Source organism: Anneissia japonica, unplaced genomic scaffold (assembly GCF_011630105.1).
Source record: "Anneissia japonica isolate Jap-2015-1 unplaced genomic scaffold, ASM1163010v1 scaffold1165_len1893470_cov193, whole genome shotgun sequence".
In the NCBI taxonomy this organism is placed as follows: Eukaryota; Metazoa; Echinodermata; class Crinoidea; order Comatulida; family Comatulidae; genus Anneissia; species Anneissia japonica.
The window spans coordinates 913,262-933,250 of record NW_022709613.1 but is presented as its reverse complement, the minus strand read 5'-3'; the positions used below and the strand labels follow the sequence as shown (position 1 = coordinate 933,250).

General features: G+C 33.7%; 2 protein-coding genes across 6 annotated transcripts in view; both read right to left on the bottom strand.

Moving 5' to 3' along the window:
• Positions 1–10,891, bottom strand: part of LOC117106909 (endophilin-B1-like) — a 31,040-nt gene extending 20,149 nt beyond the window's left edge. For 3 of the 5 annotated variants that reach the window (XM_033248431.1, XM_033248436.1, XM_033248433.1), the window contains exons 1-3: positions 8,300–8,457; positions 1,369–1,510; positions 988–1,116 (exon numbers count right to left, since the gene is read on the bottom strand). In XM_033248431.1, coding sequence (XP_033104322.1) covers positions 988–1,116; positions 1,369–1,510; positions 8,300–8,371 — 343 coding nt within the window. In that variant the 5' untranslated portion in view covers positions 8,372–8,457. Of the gene's footprint in view, positions 1–987; positions 1,117–1,368; positions 1,511–8,299; positions 8,458–10,657 lie in introns of those variants that run through there. The other 2 variants (XM_033248432.1, XM_033248434.1) reach the window with 2 other exon arrangements.
• Positions 10,892–12,702: 1,811 nt separating this feature from the next.
• On the bottom strand, positions 12,703–19,691 carry LOC117106907 (putative flavin-containing monoamine oxidase AofH). The gene is made up of 11 exons (XM_033248430.1): positions 19,554–19,691; positions 19,148–19,235; positions 18,658–18,829; positions 18,049–18,163; positions 17,623–17,774; positions 16,965–17,145; positions 16,137–16,225; positions 15,867–16,037; positions 15,659–15,745; positions 15,080–15,159; positions 12,703–14,013 (listed from the first exon to the last, which is right to left on the bottom strand). The coding sequence occupies exons 1-11, from the start codon at positions 19,657–19,659 to the stop codon at positions 13,908–13,910; spliced, it is 1,347 nt and encodes a 448-aa protein (XP_033104321.1). The 5' UTR covers positions 19,660–19,691; the 3' UTR covers positions 12,703–13,907.
• Between the last annotated feature and the right edge of the window lie 298 nt (positions 19,692–19,989).

Genomic DNA, 19,989 nt, shown 5'->3' with positions numbered 1-19,989 from the left:
CAAGCCAATATCTGTCCTATTCACAAGGGGTCCCCAAAAGCACATAATAATTGCTGTCCATTCCTTTCTTCCATGTTCAACGGGACGACTACTTTTTGTTTCAACTGACACGCCTCCCTCCCAGCATGGGTTTACCCAAGACATATACTCAACCAACCTACTGCAGAATCCTCTTCTTTTCACAACTAGCTCATCTACAAACATTTTAAAAATTGGCATTGCTTGCCCCTTTTTGAATTACTAATTATTTTTTGGTATTATAGGCAGCATAGATACACTGACAGTAGTTATTGATGTTTGGAAACCTGTTCAGTTTGTTTCCAAATGTGTCTTTCTTTGGTTAACTCTTGTAAATTTGCTAGCTTCTGCAGTTAGTTGAAGTGAAATTATGTTGAATGTCCCATCAGATACCATGTTTTTGTCAACCAGGAAACTGAAACTACTGTAGGACACTGGTGTTGTATGACAAATCCCAAGGTACTTCATCCTTGCAGAATACTTATTCGGTGTAACATTCGTTCTATGTTTATTTAAACATAATCAGTGGATCTGAAGATTCTTGCAAAATATGTTAAGTAAAAATTGTGTAGATTACATTATTTGTTTTATTCTAATATTGAAAATTATGAAAATCAGTTCTATTCATGAGTAACATAAATTAATTATTCTACATACAAAGCTTCGCTTTTTTTAGGTCCTATAATTAATATGGTTGTGCACTTATATAAGAGATTTCCCCCTTGGATTTAAACAGCATCATGTTTACGATAATAACTAACAACAGAATACAAAAATAGATTGTGGGGGAATTCTCCAAAACTGCTCATAATTCAGATGCCGAGATCTTAAATTCTCTTGAAACATCAGTACTTATCCAAAACAAGACTACTTCCATTACAGCCATATCAGGACAGACTATTAGTATTCATAGAGTTAACACAATTGTATCAAACATAAAACATATTCAATCTTTGCATCAAAACATACCATATTGAGTTCCTGGACCAAGGTCGTTGCCCGACTCAATCATTGCAATTCCAAGTAGTTCATAATTATTTTCTCGTTCCTTGGGTCGTCTGTCTAGCTTCGAGTTGAAATAGTCTTCCACGCGGAGATCTAGGCAAATAATATCAAACCATCTAAAATTTAACAGTGGACATATAATAAAATGGCCAATCGGCAGCAGAGTGCAGATCTATATTATGTTTAACCATTTCTTACTCATTTCAGTAAAACCTACAGTAAATTAATATTAAGGTTTATTAATTTATATAATAATCAAAATTAATAATTAATACAGACTCTTTGTTATTAAGTTTCTAATTATCTGGATGTTAATACATAATCATTATTCTTAAAATAACTTACTTGGGTTTGGCTGCAGTACAGCTTCTGTTCGTCCTACAATCTTTTCCGTCCATGATTTCGTCCTATCGGCACGCTGCTGAAGGTTCTCAAAGTGTGCATCTAACTCAGTCTTCTCAGCACTGCCAAGTTTTTCTTCAGTGTACTATAAAAAAAAAAACAAAGACTAAATTTTTACAGTATATGGTAAAAAAAAGCAGTTACGATTTGGGCTCTCAACCTTAAAGGTCGGAAGTTCAAATCCCTGCTGTCCACTTTTAATTTACTGTATCTAATACAGGATGTGAGATTATGTACCCAGTACGATGCAAACAAATGTTTTTATGATTAATGTTTAGTCTATGTTGAATGTGATTGAAGTACTTCCCCAGGGTACTAAGGAGGTACTGTAGTAATTCTTTATTATAATCAATTATTTAAATCCATTCCTATATACTGTATCATCAATATATCATTCTGCATGTGTATACAAGATGAATGATTAAATTTGTCAATGTTTTCCGCAGATTAGATTAATTCTTGGAAGTGTTTTGACACTTGTTATATTAAGCACTTATAAATTTACATATTTATTAAATTATTAATAATTACAGAGTTTCATCATATGAATCATTCCTCTACTTTCAATATCTTACACTCTATGGGTGATAAAATTACCATAATCATGTGTTTTTTGTTTGTATTATGTTATTGATAGAATAACTGTCTTCAACCATATGTACTGTAGGAAAGCAGTCAACATTATTTTGCAGATTAAAGCACAAATTCTGAAGCTATGTACAATTGAACGTATTGTATGGATGTGTCCATACATTGATTGTACTATGGAGGTTTTCCGTATATTTTTTCCTTTCATACAGTAAATGTATCTCAAGTTGATTAATATTAATTTTCCAAAAAACCTGGTATACAAAACAAAATGGCTGTCAGATATGCAAAAGTGTGATCGTCAAACCATGCCATGGCTGGATCAGTGGCACGAAGGTATACTTTGTCTTATACTTCCAACTTGTACTATTTCAAGCAAAACCAAAGAATGGGGTTTATTTCAAATACCGAATTAGGAAGTCAAATGTTTATTTTAGATTTTTCTGTACTAAGTAAAAATATCTGGGCAAAATGTCATAGTCTGGATTCCATAAAGTTTTCAATTAAAAAAAAAATTAAGTAAAAAATTGTCCACGCCAATTATTAGAGCAATATAACACCCTTAAACTGTCTTAGTTAATCATTTTTATAGGATAGTTGAAATAAATGGTCTGTAATCAGTGAGGTTAATTGGCATTTTAATTGGTATACTGTATTACCATTTTAATTTGAAGTCTTGACTACTCTAATGGAGAGTGCATGATATAGTTCACAGTATTTGGATCAGCCAATTTTAAAATGTTGATGATTCCTTATGATTTTGATTTTTAGATTACATCAATACATTCACTGTACTGTGTATTCTGGTACAGTAAGTACAGTTAAAAACAAAGTTTCTCATTGAAAAATGGTAGAGGCCTTTTTTGGTAATCATCATTCCAAATGAAGATGTTACACCTTAGTATAAACCATCCAAAACAGACCAAAGCACAGACAGGGAAATTTAATCATTATTTGTAATTAGGTAATTCAAGTAACTATTAGGCAAGACTTTTTTATACCTTGTTTTAGCAAATCTGCTGCCTGCCAATGATGATGATTTCCAATAAAAAAAATAAAAAAAATGAAATCTTATTTTTGGCCATTTAGTGCACCCACCGCCATGTAAATATTTTCTTTATTTTATTGCACCTGTCGCCGACTTGAAATCTCTAACAATAAGATGTTATATTTCTTCCTAATTATAAATATTTAAAGCATTTAACTACTGTATCCCATTACAACACTGTTTACATTCACCAATAAAAATTTTTTTTTTTTCTCCTCTGTCTTTTGGCAATTGGAAAACATTTTTTTTTTCTGCCGTCCTCTGATGATCTTTAAAAAAAATAAGTTTGCAAATCATGGTATAAAATAAGTCTCGCCTTAATGATTGCATGTTGCAAAACAAATTTTTTAAACTAAATTGGTAACTGATTGGTCAAGATCATGATTCTTGAATGATTAAATATATTTATTACCAATTGAAACCAAGTTTCAATAATTATTTAAAAATGGAAATGAATAAATTATGTAATTTATTACAGTATAAATAATCAGCAACACTTACAACAAAAATAATGATATGAAATGGAACAATTGTAAGAACTATCAAATCAAGATTAAAAATGTCAAACAAAAAATACCTACAAAAATTACATGAGTTACACTACGCCTCATGACAAACTAAGTTGATGCTGTACTGTAAATTGCAAAGAATTTTGATTGACAATTCAAATAATTAATGAATTAATTGATGGGCTTGCTGAACTTCCATGCAATTTGTGTAGTACTGTACGTAGGCTGTAGATCTCCTCAGGAGTAAAATGCTCTGCAGATGTTCATCCTTGTTTCCTAACAACCATTTACCTCAGTTCTAAAAAAAGAACTTCTTTAATGCACCATAATGAGAGTAAAGCCATTTACTTCACATTTAATAGCCAATCATTTATATCTTGTCATTTTAGTTCTTTTCAAGAATTGTATCTAATTCTTTTTCACCTTTTAACTTGAATAACAAATAGGTTACATTTTCCAGGAATATTTATATATGTTTCAGACAAGCATAGACCCTGTCGTCCGTCGGAAGCCATTTTAAGCTGTAGGACTAAACTTATTAAATTGCTGATCTGTGAAGAGTTATTTTACTTAGACTGAGCCATAGTTTTTAAAATTTAACTGTACTGTTGCACCATGTTTATTTTTCTACCAGAGCTAGTATCTGTCTGAAGTCTTTCCTGTCATACTGCAATACTCAAACTTAAAACTGTTGAATATTTCCTGTTCAACGACAAGTACACAATTTACAATGCATAACCCAACTGAGTGAGTGCTGTAAATCTTCTTTTTTTTTATTACACATAATGAGGGCGATTTATTCTTCCAGTAACTTGTGGGGTGGGTAGACAGCTGATCATATGGTACCCTTGATACTGTATGCTCTATTTAATACAGTCTATTTATTAGACTTGGTGAGTGGAGATTTGATTACCTGGGCTCTGATTCAAGATTCATGATACTTTCTTGCATAGTGGAAGGCTTCTTTATTGCATTTGGGAACAACTTAAATTTTGAAGATCTACAGTATAATGTATGTCACTGAGAACATATAACACCATGTGGCAATTTTTCACTAAGCAATGCTATACACAAACAGTTGAAATGGGTGAGTGTTTCCACATTTAATCCGTAGTATCTCCATTCTTGGGTTTTTCACTGAAATAAATCTTTTTTATATATTCAAGGTTTTTCAATGTTAGGTCAATATGATTTTTATTTACAATGCTATAATCGGGTTCCTAGTCCCCCCGCGACTGACAGGGCTACATATCTCGGAAATTGGCACACAGTCATACAGTACACAAACCCATGCAAGCAAAAATCTCCGGAAGCTAACCAATTATAATGTCATAATTAATAATAATAATTTTATTATTAATTATAATGTCATAATTAATAATAAAATTAATGTACATCAGCCAATCAACACAACACAGAGTTTGTTATTAAAGTAACAACTCCCTAATTGAACACAGGCATAAATGGGTCAAAGATCAGATAGTACTGTACTGATCTTTCCCGTATTAAATTATTATATTCTAGGCTTTGTAATTAATGGGAGTATGAATATGAATGAAAAAAAACCCAAGATAATATTATGGCACAGAATTAATGATGAACTTCATTATTCATCCTGTGACTGCAGTGACATAATCAATCAGCCATAAGGAAAGGAAGCATGGAGTTAGTCTAAGATGTGATACAAACTGCTGACTAGGGATCTGCATCACAATCACATGACAATGCCACATACAGTGTGTGTTGATAAAACTCATTTCCTTATTTAAATGAATTTTGTTTTTGATTTTGATCTTGTGAGCCTTACTGTATAACATATAGCTACTGTTTACTATACTATTACTATAGTGTGCTAAGTATTTGTATGTGACATTGTAAAAAAAAACAAATTATAACATAATTACAGTGTATTTACATGGCTTTCTACTGTAGTAATTAACACACAACACGGTATTTCAACATAAAACTTGGTAAGTATGGACAGAGTTTTATATGTAATAACAATGCCAGATGCACATTGTGACTACCAATAATTGGATTGATAATTAATAAATTGTGACTGAATTTCAACACTAGTACTGTAGAATTTCATACTTAATACTGTGTAATAAATATTCCACAAAAAATACACCAAATCCCTGTGAACAACTCTCTCAAGTTCTGTTTCCATGTTGACAGCCATCTCTACTTGATACGGCACTTGTAAATTGCAAAATAAATTGACTATGTACAATGAATCTTTGTTTATGTTAGTTAATGTTCCAGATTCATTGTACATACCAGGAGTTTAAAACATGATGTCCCTACTGGTAGATGTCACATGATTATTAGGTGTTTATTTCACAAATTAGCATAACCATCCAATACCTTATTGTTCCATAGACATATTACGGATAGTTTGTTTTTGTTTAGAATCATCCTAAGGTAGTTTGATTTACAATAATTATGATGTTTGTATAGCTAGCTTGGTGGGTTTTTTCCAAGCTGTGTTTATGGCAGGTGAATCTCTGCTGTTTTGAGGCTGAATATATATATTTTTTTTATTTACACTTCAAAATAAATTTGTCTGAAAAGTCTGAAGTCTGAAAAATAAAGATTTATTTAGATTGTATAGTTATTTAGATTGTTAATAGGTTGGTTTTACCATGGTTTTACGATAGACCTAAAAATAAAAATGCAAACATATCCTTGGCAATTAAACGATTAAATAATACCATTCTTTGCAATCTCTCTATGGCAGCAAATCAATTGCATTTCTCAGTAAAACATCAATGGATGACATTGGTGGAGTTCTCTAGATGTTTACATTTTAAATATGAACAACTGACTGACTTTTTTGTGGCCCACAAAAATAAATTAAAAACCCGCACTGAAACATCATAGCTTGGCCTTGGGGGCGCTAATACGGTTTTGCATCCAGTCCTAAAATCATTTACTAAATTATTTAACACTTAAATTATTCAATACTAATACATTCCTTGATGATTTTACTTTACTATAATCCACTTATAATCCAACAATTATGGTTTCTAATTAAGTTAATTAACCATTAATTAGAACGGTTAACAGTTTCCAGCAATCCTATGCAGTGAAATAATTGGTCAAAAAAATTACAATTGGGCACAAATTATATGACAGACCCTGGAAACCTGCAGTCATCGACTGTGCTGGGTGGTACTACGGTGGGATTATGACCGGTTGAGCCGCCGACAAGTTGAGCCGCCGGTCATTTCTATGGAACACCAAGCGCGTCTCTCAGTGAATGTAGTGCGTTAATTGCGGTGTATTTCAATTAACTTATTCGTTCTTGGTACTGTTGTTTGGGATGTATTTCATTCAGTTTATTTACTCAATTATTTCAATTTATTTAATACTCGACTTTTGCACTGATTTATTAAATATTTTTGGGACGTATTTCAATTTATTTACATGTTCTTTCTATCGTTTTAATTTAAATTTTGTGAGTATTTGCTCAGTCGGCTTGCCAGATAGTAAAAAAAAAAACTCCATACATTCTTATCATTTATTATATAAGTTCAAAAAATAGTACAAAAATAAAAATATATAAATTACAAAACCATAGTAAATACTGTATAATAACATAGGCCTAACACATTTAAATTTATTGTTTATAGTCATCTGTCTAATTCAGTCGGCTTGCTAGATAGTAAAAAAACAAAAACTCCATACATTCTTAATATCATTATTATATATAAGTTTTAAAAATAGTACAAAAATAAAAATATATAAATTACAAAACCATAGTAAATACTGTATAATAACATAGGCCTAACACATTTAAATTTATTGTTTATAATCATCTGTCTAATTCAGTTGGCTTGCCAGATAGTAAAACACAAAAACTCCATACATTCTTATCATTATTATATATAAGTTTTACAAATAGTTTTCACAGAGAGACGCCCTGGGCGTTCCATAGAAATTGCCGGCGGCTCAACTTGTCGGCGGCTCAACCGGTCATATCCCACTCCTCCCCTACGGTGGACCTGAGTTGATTGTGTTACTATCGATATACCGTCCCAATTATTGGTTATTTAAATTAATTATAAACCATAATTATGAAATAAGTAGCTTATATGAAAGTCAAATCATCAAAGAACATGTTAGTGTAGATTAATTGTAAGTTTTAAATAATTTGGTAACCGGTTTCAGGTGCTAAACCGTATTAGCGGTATTAGCGCCCTGCCTGAATTACACTTCTTCCGCCCTTCAACCCATTTTTATCTCCACCCTTGCTCTACACTCACTGACATTCAATCAGTTTCTTCATGTATATTATTGTGTAAATAAATATACTGTGTCAGATTAAGATCAATTTAGGCCTAGGCCTGGCTACCCCTTATTACAGGCGTAGGCTAGGCCTAGCCCTAGCCTAGCTAGTCGCCCTATATAGGCCTAGGCCTCTAGGTCCTAGAACTAGGCTATTCCTGCACTCACTGCGGCAGTAGCCACGGTAGTTACTTACTGAACACTTGGAAGAAGGCCTATCAGTTTCAGGGTAGGCCAAGCCTGACGCATGGGCCTAGCTAGCACGAAAATTGACTAAGCCTGGATCCGGCAAAGTTTAGGGTCTGCTGATGGTCGAATGACAACCCATAGGCAGGGCCTAGCCGTCAGTTTTGAACATCGGTGTATTTTCTACTCGTCCAATTTAATAAAAAATAATTAAAGAACTGAATCTTAAGGATATATTATAAGATAGTCTAACCTGTTTTGCACGGGTGAAGAAAGTCCCGGCTTGCCCAGCTATTTTCTTCATGTTTTCATTGACTTTTTCCATTTTGATCGAAAATATTGATCACACGTATCCACTATTCAATACTTCGCGAATGGAAGTTCAATGAAAGACAGTTAGTTTCCGGATTCTTGAATAGGGGGCGGGTGTCAAGTATTCTTATATTATTTAAAAAAAAAAACGTTAAGTATACAGTAGTCTTGATGATATAAAATACAATAAAACCTGAATTCAACATTTGTTTCACTATTTTGTGTAGTTAATTAACTTATTAACTTTTAATTGAATAAGAAAATAAGAACAAAATGTTCTCGTAAATTAACAGATGTATAGGTATATTTTACCATTAAGAAGTATCATTGAAACCATGGAACAGTGTAATTTCACTGTTCCCTGGTGAAAACCGATTTTTTTAAATTAAAATAAAAGTCTAGTGTATATTTTTACACTCTCTCTAGTCCATTTACCGAATTAGTTGATGCGATGGCACAAACTGTAGCGATCAACTTATCCACCTATATTTTGCTTTCAAGCAGTTTTAACATTGTTGTTGTCACGTTAGCACATTTACTAGTCATGTTTGAATTGGCTAGGACAGACACTTCAAAGTGATGGCTTTCTTTCCTAGTTTACCACATTTTCATGGGTTAATTTCCACGCTTTCTACTTTTTTCATTATTATTTCCAATTTTCGATAATTAAAGAACAAATAAAAAACAAAGCTTCTCAGGACAGTAATACTTTTGATATATACAGGCTGTTACAGGCGGAAGGATAGCGAATTGGAATAGGTAGGCCTACATCTTCTATTTCATGTCATCTTGGATTTTTATATTTGTAATTTATTATTGCAATAAAAACTGACTGAAAATCGTTACCATTCATCATCATCATCATCTTCATTATTGTTAATTCATCAACACCATTCTCAACACCACCACCATCATAATCATCATCGTCGTCGTCGTTCATCATCATCATCATAACATCGACTTCAATAATAGTAAATATTATTGATATATCAATAATAATAATAATAATCGTTATAAAAATAAGAATAATAATGATAATAATAATAATGACAACAATAAAAATTATAATAATAAAAATAATAATAATAATAATAATAATAAATAAATAAATATAACAATCACGTTACATCACGTTATTATTAAGTTTCAGCATCGTAATTCATCGTCATGTTATTCTACTACATTAACATCTGTGAATAACCATTGGATTCCCAACTACCGGTGTACGCTCTAAAGTCTAAACATACGATGACCAATGCATATTAGACCAAATGTAGAAATGATATTCATACAAAATAATTGTAATGATCTAATTTTATAGCCCCATTTGTACAGAAAACGCTTTTGTAATATTATTTACGCTGAAGGCCGTTTTTTATTAACAAATTGCACTCAAATTCATTTGCAGTTTGCTGAATTTCATGGAAATCGACGCAATAATAATACCAATAACCTATTAAAATCAAAAGGAACGACAATTTGCAGCGAGTAAACAAATGCAAATCCGTTATTTTGCTGTATAGGCCTGTTTGTTAGTATTCAACATACCGTGATTCAGTACATGGATACTTAAAGAGGCCTCCGAATACCGACACAAAAGCGTAATAATTTTCATTCATATTAGCTAAAGGCCTATACCATAATTCGTATTATATAGGTTTTTGTATAAGAATACCTCTTTGGTTTGAACATAATAATATGACATATAACATATAATATTAATATTTACAAAGAAAATAAAAGACCTAATGCATAGGAAGGGGTTTTAGAGATTACAGACGTACGTTTTGTTCCATGCATTTATTAACTTACGATACTTTTTTTTTTAATTGTGAGCTGTCGTGACAAATTGAGTCCATATTGATATATTTAGATAGATGACGGTTTAAGCTTTATTTAGGTTCTGGTTCGTAGGTGAACACAACCGGAGTAATATGATAATAATATAAGATTATTATTTTTAAGTTAACATGTCTAAAAACATACTTTATAGTAACATGATTTTTATTAATTTCATTATTACAATGCATGTGGAATTGTCATTGATAATTACCATTGAACTGTACACAGTCACTGGGTTTTGCATAGCTTAAAAGTAAGTATTTCTGAGAATATTGCCAATGAAATAAATTTAATTGCCATGTATGAAATGATGACGGGGCAAGCGTTCTGATTACCCTATGCCAGATTTAAACTCTTTAAATAATCGTTTAGTGTCGACCAAGCCTTATGATTATATCTAATGTATATAACGGCTGATTAAACCGAGCATTAAAACAGGATTGTAATCGATGCCTACCTGCCTGGTTCGGCTGAGAAAGGTTCCGGCATCCGTCGCAAGTCCACGTAGAGCATCCATGATATTTTTTACCACGAAGAGACAGGAGGCTGGCTCAGAATGTTAATATCTCTCTACAGTCGGAATTATATTGTTATGAGAATAACGGCGCTGTTTTAATTGTTGCTGCTAATTCGACGCCGTGGGAGGATCGATATTGTCCGGTACTGACGTTCCAACTTCGTGAAAGAGTGTTACGGTAATGGAGCGATAATGTACCGTCATACCAGTATATAATTTTCAATCGATGCATTAATAATCCGACAACAATAAAAAACAAGGAAGTTATTTACTTTCGTACAGAGTGTATCTAGCGAAACAGAGCAGATGATATGCAGACTAGGAAGGATTTATGTTCGGTTGTAATATATGAGAGAATTTGCTGGAGGTCAAGACCACATGAACTCTACAAGTTAATTAGTATTATGAGGGCATTTTACTTTCATCAATATCAACATGCAAACATTAATCAACAAAAATATTAAGATAAACTTCAATTTGTTGAAATTAATGTATTCGGATCCAGGAATTATAGAGGGGGCCGAGGAGGTACTTTTACAGATGGACCGGGATAGCCTACACCCCACCATGGTTAGGGGTGAGGTAAGAATATTTGTGATTAATGGCACCTCTAGATGGCCAGAAATTGCACTCTCAGACTTAAAATTTGAATATAATTTTCTTTATATCTCCATTTTTTAAATTTTGAATTTTGAATCCGCCACTGTTCGTTATAAAAAGTTAAATAACCTTTCTAACCATATTTTAATTACGCTTGTACCTTTTTATAAGACCTATTTTTGAATCTTATATAATGGTAATATTAATTAGGCTGTCAATTGTAACAAAGTACACACATCTCATTAAGCCTGCTCTGTCTTATCCTATCGAGTTTCATCGCCTGAGATCCGTGATACATTAGCATATGTACGGTAACATCACTGCAGGTATTTGCCACAAAGCATTTGATAGAGACACAGGGAGGTTGAAATCGTGTATATAATCCCAATAATTTAAACCCATAACCCTAAAGGATGGCTTTCTCGAAACTGCAATTCCACCTTGGTTCAGTGAGGCCCTTACATATAAATATATAGATATATAAAACATAATACTGTTAGCCATATATAAATAAATTTGTATATATGTATTATGTAAATATTTAAATATATAAGTATGTAGTTAAATGTATAAACAACTGAACAAACGAATGGATGACTGGCGAATAAATAAATGTTTTATTTCCATACAATCGCTACACTGTCGCTAGTGTTTTCAGTGCAATCGTTCCATAGAATCGGGAACGCTCTTTTTTCAACAGACCAATCAGGAGTCAGAGATATCGTGTAGCGATTTTTATGGAAACCAATCTGAAACCAAGCTTTAATGTTGGTTAAGTTGGGCCACCGCCATAATAATGGTTATCATGATTATGACACCTGTAGATCATTATAACTCTGACTGACGGCTGGTGATGTGATAGTGTGTGATTCTTTTTGCTGTTTTCCCACCCATTCCCCCATCCCTCACCCATCAGCCTGGTTTCCTTGAAATCGCTACACTGTCGCTATCAGTGTTTTTAGTGCAATCGTTGTACCAACGCAATCGCGAAGGCTCCCCGATTCGACTGACCAATCAGCATCACCAAAAGTGTAGCGATTGTATGGAAACCAAGCTTTAGGAATATTTGCTAGAGTAGAAAAGACCATAACTGTAAGGAAAATCTGTGGTCTTTTTTCCCTTAAAATATGTTAAGCGTCATGCATGTTTGCACACAGCAAACGTATAACCAGCTGTGGCAAGTCACACACAGATTTCCATTGATACTTGGATTTCTACAGGATTTTCTAAGTGCGTTGTGTGTATAAAAGTAAACAAAAAAAAGAATAAAGGTGGGAATGGCGAGGAACACAATGTTTTTTTTATTTGGCCTTAGCAGGCAAATAATATTTTTAACAATAATCTATGACTCATCACTTGGATAATAAAAATACATGATAATTATATTGTATTCAAGGTCACAGTTATTTAATATTGTATTTTTATAGCATTATATAGATTCTGTTTTTAAAAAGGTGTTATAATTAACTTATGGATATTGTAATAATACATAGATCCGATGTACTATACAAAATATATATTTTGTTTATATTTCTTTTTTGTATAATTATATTAATTTGTTTTATATAATATTTAAACTTGATAATACTGAATGTGTAATAGCTTGGTCTAGAATTCCTGAGCTCAAGGGGCTTTGTCACCTCACCCCACACCCCACTTGGCTCTTGGACACCATTATGGCACAAGCCAGTATGCTAGGAATGTGAAATTGATACTGACATTGTTTAAATTTCTAAACCTCAAAAAGTATAGTCCTAGATTATTTGTATACAGGTACTAATGGTCTATAATACTTGCAATTTTCCCCTGATAAATTGTACAGTAATAACTACAACTGGATCTACAATTTTGTGGCAAATTACTCACTGAGGCAGATGCAGGGGGGTGCAGACGGTGCAATAGCACCCCCTAAATAGTATTAAGAAAATAATTGTATTATATTGTTGATATGAATTATTGGTAAGTTTTAAGATATGAGAGTACAATTTACCAGCACCCAGAGAGGTCCATATTCTCAAAATTTTCGCACCTCAACAACAACCATGTTGGGGCTGAGGTGGTCTGGACTCTCACACACCCCTTACCGCCAGATCTTGCAAACGCCTCAGACTCGGGAAGTGTACATCCAGCAGGTCTTGAACCTGCAACGTCTTCCTATCAAGGCTTCATTAACATCGTAGATAGATTTGCATAATGCCCAAATCAAATAATTAGCATAATGGAAATATATGAACACTTAACTCTAGGATGCTTATGATTTACCAGTTTTGAGTCACTCACCCCCATCATACTCTCAGTTTGGTCCAGAAAGTCTCTTAACTATCAAAACTTATGTGGTGTATATCCTTCAGCTTAACTATAACTTACATTAACTTTTATTGCTGATAAAAAAATTTAATTATAGCACATTAAATTTTTGGTTTAATCATTCATGATACAAAATGTGAACAAACTTCAGTTAAAAACACCATTAAATTCATTTTATTAAAATATTTCAATTAAAATTATATAAAAAAAACAAAGAATTTTATTTTTTCAGAAGAAATCAATTATTGCAATTATCATATTCATTAGAATTTAAAAATAGCATCTAGATACAATTAAGTACTTCTTTTGCTGCTCGTAATCCAACTTGAACAGCGCCTTCTATAGTGTTGTACCATTCCATCGCTGTGTGTCTATCAGCCCAATGAATGCTGTGAAAATATTTAAAGAAAAAAATATAATCTCACCAATAAATTTGACATCATCATCGCTATCATGATTGTCTTGTACCCCTTTTACACTGAAAGCAAAATTCCGAACATAACCCGAGATTTTCCAATACCCGGGTTAAAATCTCCCGAGTTGTGGTTAGTGTAAACGTCAAAAAGTCCTACTTGGGATGCCAAACATTCCGGGAGGGACATGCGGGACACATGCAGCGTAGGACAACCCGGGTGCATTCCGGAGTCGCCAGTGTAAACAGCACCGAATTTGATTCCGGAATTAGGCCTTACCTGGCGCCTACAGCAGCTGTGGTCAGGTAGGCCTAAAGTTTGCCTACAACAGGCTAGGCCTAGACACTTGTCAAATTGAACCCTCTACGCTCCGGTATAGACTTGATATCAAAACTGCTGATTTAATTTGCATAATTTAAAAACAATCTGCAGGTACATTGCTTCATAATTGACAATAATTGTCAACTGAGGGCGGTATTTGAACCCGAGTTTGTTGCCCGGACTTTTTATTTCGATTTAAATGGGAAATGCACCCGGGATTACTCCAGAAGTAACCCAGGTCGATTCTGCCTTTGGCAGTGTAAAAGGGGTATTGGTTATCATGATCACCATATAAATCATCATACATAAAATATCCATCACATGAAAACGATTATGATAATGACAATGATGAAGATGATAATGAAGATGATAATTAAGATCATGACGAAGATTATGATGATGAAAATGATAGTGGTGGCTCCAAAATTCTGCAGACAGGGGGGTACAACAATGTGAAGGGGGAACTGAACCAAGGGGCCATCTAAAGTCACTAGTCAGGGTCTTGAAATAAAACTCCTGGTGGTGGTGGTGGGTCAGGAAGAGACTTTATGCTTTAGGGTGGTAAAAAATTAGACCATAATATTAGGAATACTGATCACAATAATAACATTGATTGGAGGATGGTCATAATAATAATAATTATCATGATGATGAATGCAAGTATGGATAATAATGTTGAAATTATACATGAAAATCAACATGACAATAACCATTGGATTACCTATGGAAGGGTTTCCTCCTGTCAGCCAATGATGATGCAGTAAGTAACTTGTCTCCATACTTCCATGGTTCACCCCAAGTCTAAAATAAAAAAGATCAAAATATTAAAATGAGATCAAAATCACTCATTGTCAAAGACAGTGAATTTCAAACACGATTTAAATTATCATTATTTTTTATTGAAACAAATAAAGCTTGTTTAAATTATCATATTCATGATGATGATGACTATTATTACGTTATTGTTAAATCTTCATCGTCACCATCGTCATCATTCTTGTTAGCATTATTATCATTATCATAATTGTGGTATATTGAGGGAAGTATTGCCACGCACTTGGTATGTGCAGTGCAGTTGGCCATGTTACGCATGTCTGAATAATGTGTTGTTTGTTGAATTAACTTTAATGGTGTGTCAGCCACTTGTGTACAGGTACAGTAGATGAAGAAGTTCATCAGAGAACAAAAAAATACAGCAATTATTATTATCATCATCATTGTTATTATCATTATTACATTATTATCATCATTGTTATATTCAAGTTCTGTTTATTAATTCTAATTCAGAGAATTTCCTTACATGATCAGCATAATCAAGAACCTCAACATTTTCCATTTTGAAGTACTTTGCAAGAAGTTTCAGAATCTCAGACTTTCGTTCTTCAACCTGCATAAATAATTGGCAATCATAATAACTTTGTTGGATCAACAATAATAATATGAATAATATTAAAATAGTTATTCTGGATTTGTATAGTTTTAACATAGGTAAATGAGTGAATACTTACAGTTTTGTCCCTCAATGATAGAGGGTTCAAAATTCCAGACAACGCAGGATTATCAACAGTCGTGGCATCGAATATGGCAGTGGCAAACCAATCCCCATCTCCAGTGAGGTATTGGATCGTCCCAGACATACTCAGCACCTCTCCACAATATCCGTTATCCTGCCAGAATGACTGACAGGGGGAAAAAAAAGAATCAGACATTATTATAGCTAACATGCTTTGCAATTATGACAATAAAACAATGATGAATATTACAGCTAGATTTCATACCTTTGAAAATGTCATAACAAATGAAATTCCATAAGTGATGGGTAACAATGGAGGAAACACAGGAGCTGATGGTAAGAACTCAATCATATCTAAAAAATGGGAAAAAAAATATACCAACAATCAAAAGTAACTGATAACAAACTGAAATATGCCTAACAATTTATAAAATTCTGATATTATACATACACACTGTACTCCATGCAAGCGAGATGTCAATAAAGACAAAAACAGATGACAACAAACTAATAACTTATTTATACAAACTGGTAACAAAAATGATGCTAATGATAACAATAGTATTATAATTTTAATTTGTTTAAAAGTTTGGGCCTTGACAGATAACAATTCATTACCAAATAATGATTAAAATATATTCATCTGGATTATATAGATTTAAGTATGTGCAGGGGTGGATCAAGCGGGGAGGCCATAAGGGCCCGTCCCCCCCATCACTCCACCCCCAACGCCTATGCGCTCTTGTGCAGCGTTCTGCTGGGCCACCAACCCTTAGGGGCTCCTTCAGTGCATCTATCCATAAGGTCCTAGTTATAGCACCCTGATCCAGGACCCCTCTACATTTGTAAAAATCTTTTAAAGAATGATGGAGATAAAATATTCAAATTTTAAGTCTGAATGAGTGGGGTGTCATAGTCATAATTTGCTTTGCGACTCCCAGTATAGAATAGACTATACAGTAGGTCCTTGATTAGACCATACTGTAGCAATGCCCATGAGGGGAGGGGTGTCTAAGGGAGGGGGAACATAGCTCCCGTCGGAGAAATTTCAATAATTTTGGACAAATTTTTTTGGGGTGAAGGGTTTAATTACCTCTTCCTTGAGTTACAATAACCTTCTTTGCTGTGTATGTTTCACCTGTCATTACCTCCACAGTGACAAGACCTTCACCTCCCTCGTGTGTATGCTTAATAGACATAACCTTTGAGTTGAATACAATGTTTGTTTCTCCTATAGCCTCTACCAGTGCACTCACCAATTTCCCAGCACCTCCCTGAAAATAAGAAAATTATTCAACTTAATTTTTTATGAAAATTAATCTAAAGCCAACTTTAAACGAAATAAAAGTATAACACCATCAGTGGCATGTCAGTACAGGCAACAGGATATTCCCAACGAGGAGACATGCAATGCAGCGGCGTAACAAACTGAGAACTAAGGCCCCTAGCTGGCTAATGTCTGTATGGATCCACCCCCCCCCCTCCCAAACCAGGGTATGGAGAGAGGTGTTGTGTGTTTCCGAAGTTTTAAGGGCATATTTTGATGTCTTTTGACACGTTCTGCTAAGGAGCCCCATTTGGCAAATTTGGATGCATGATCGTGGCAGAAAAAAAAAATTAACTGATTACTGAAATATCCCAGGGCCCATTAAGGTCCTTGACCCCTGGTCTTAGTCAGTGAGTTCACAGTTTTTACAGTACTTGAGACACATGAGCAAAGGGGAGTAATTTGAGTAACAATAAACAAATACCTTGATTCTGTGAAGACCATCTTTGGAAGAGCCCAATAATCCTTCCCATCCCTTGTTTGCATGCAACATATACTCATAGTACAGCACAGATATATTCTTAGGGTTAACACTTAGAACGGATCCAGCAAGGGTATCGGCCATGTCCTTGGCAGCTAAATTTGTAGAGAAAATGTTAGAAGAATGAGTATTTTGTATGTTTTTAGTCTATATGCCAACAAACCTAAGGAATTTATTAAAAAGATAATGTATAATTATGATGATTATACATTATACATTATCATTATAATTATGATGATAATAATGATGATGATGATGATAATGATGCACCATTTTGGCAACAAGAGCCCATGTCATGCAAATCCTGATGTCATCACTCACAAAGTGTTTTGGGGATGGGGTCCATCTAACAATTTATACAAGCCTTACACTGTGTCCAAAGTGTCTTCACTTTGAGTTCCTCAACACTTGTGTTATCTTGCTCAACCGCCTTAGCACCCTCACATGGATTGGTCATGTTAATCTTCTTTGAAGATCCCTCAAGCTAATGAAAAATGGAAGTATTAAATTTAGTTAGTTTTTGATGAACATTCTATTTTAATATTCTATATTAAATTTTATATTCCCCTTTTCACTGCAACCCTACAATGAGGAAGGTTACAGTACATATAATAAATTTGTGAATAAATTGGTATTTTTTACCATTTTTGTGTCCTAGAATTTATGTCATATATAATAAAGTATTTATATTATTGGTCCATAAACAGTATAAATATTCATATCAGACACAAATATAAATTGAATATTTTAAATTGAATAATTATTACCACATTCCTGATAGCTAACACTAAACACCTAGCTATTTACTGTATTTGCATACAGTTGATGAAATAGTGACTTTGTACTATAGACAGTAGACACAATAAATAATGATTTGTGTCTATCTGCATAAAACCTAATTTATTTTCTATAAAAACATAACAACAGTGATACTAATTGTTGTAGTTACAAAAATTAAATTAATAAATGTTTTCATACCTTGGACATGTATCTGTGAAGATCTAGTAGTGAAGACCAAGGTAAAGGCGGAATTGACCCAGAATATGACTTAATAGTACCATCTCCCAATTGTAGAATGCGTTTGCCTTTTGATGGTGGTAGCGTCTCAAGTTTAAACTCACTTAATAATGACATCAAACATTTTTGTGACCTAGAAAGTACAGTAAAAAAAATCTGTTAAATCATTGGTTTCAAAATCCCCAAATGTAAAGTCCAAAGTCTCTCTATTATTTTTCAGACTGTAAATAAATATTGTGTATTTGTGGGTCAGTATTCTTGGCCTTGTTTTGATTGAGAACATTCTCAAATATCGCAATCCCATTATAATTGTGGAAAAACCTATTTCATATCTGATTCTGAAATTACTTCTTGTAAATGTATACATTATCATCGTTATCTCTCCAATCCTATCATATTTTTATTCTGAATTTTTTTTATTTTATTTCTAGGAAACCAACATTTTAGAAACCTTTGAATAAATGATGCACCAATATCCCAGGTATCTGCACCGGAAGCACCTTGAAGCTGTAAAGACCGGATCTGCCCACCTGCATGCTCTTGGAAAAAGAAGAATGAAAATTAAAATAACTAAACAAAAATTATCATTCTATTGAGTACTGATTTATGAAGCGTTCACCCACTGGCACCACCCCTGTTGAAGTTTAGCACAGTTTGCTGACCACAATGATAATCCAAAGGTCCCTGGTTTGATTTCAAAAACAATTGCAGTTAACATATTTTAATTAAATTTACTCAGTATAGTGTATATCTATTTAATTTTACCAAATAAAGGCAAGCATACTGAATTTGAGCCACCATCATGTGACTAGAGCAGGTGAGCTCAGGCTGGTATGGTGGATGGGGTTGTATCTTACCAGCAGCTTCCAGAAGTGTTACTTTAGCATCTGGTTTTTCCTTTAAAATATGATACACAGCAACTAAGCCAGCTATACCTGCACCAATAACCACCACATCAGCCATGTTGATTTCTAAAATTTAAAAAAATAGAGCCTAGAGTTTTCCTACATGCAGAGGATGCATTTTGTAAAGATTGGAAGATGAAATTCACTGTTGGCTTCTGTGTAAAGATTAAGAATATCTAAGAATGCAACAGATCGTTTTTAAGGACAATCCGTTCAGACTGCCACCAACAGTCGGCAGACAGCGTCGCGGCGTCTAGCGCTCACAGGGAGCAGAGTTGTATTCGCAGGGGTCCCAAGTTGGAAGAAGTCATTTCCGGGAGATCTGTGGTGCTGGGTTGAAGGGTGGAGGCGGGGGCAGGGAGAGACTCTAATAGATGGAGGGTCGACA

Coding starts and splice junctions, on each gene's coding strand:
- LOC117106907 (XM_033248430.1), bottom strand. CDS start 19,659: ATGGCTGATGTGGTGGTTATTGGTGCAGGTATAGCTGGCTTAGTTGCT. Junction 18,164..18,657: donor TTCACAGATACATGTCCAAG/GTATGAAAACAT, acceptor ATTTTTCATTAG/CTTGAGGGATCTTCAAAGAA. Junction 16,226..16,964: donor TATTGTAACTCAAGGAAGAG/GTAATTAAACCC, acceptor CCCATTTTTTAG/ATATGATTGAGTTCTTACCA.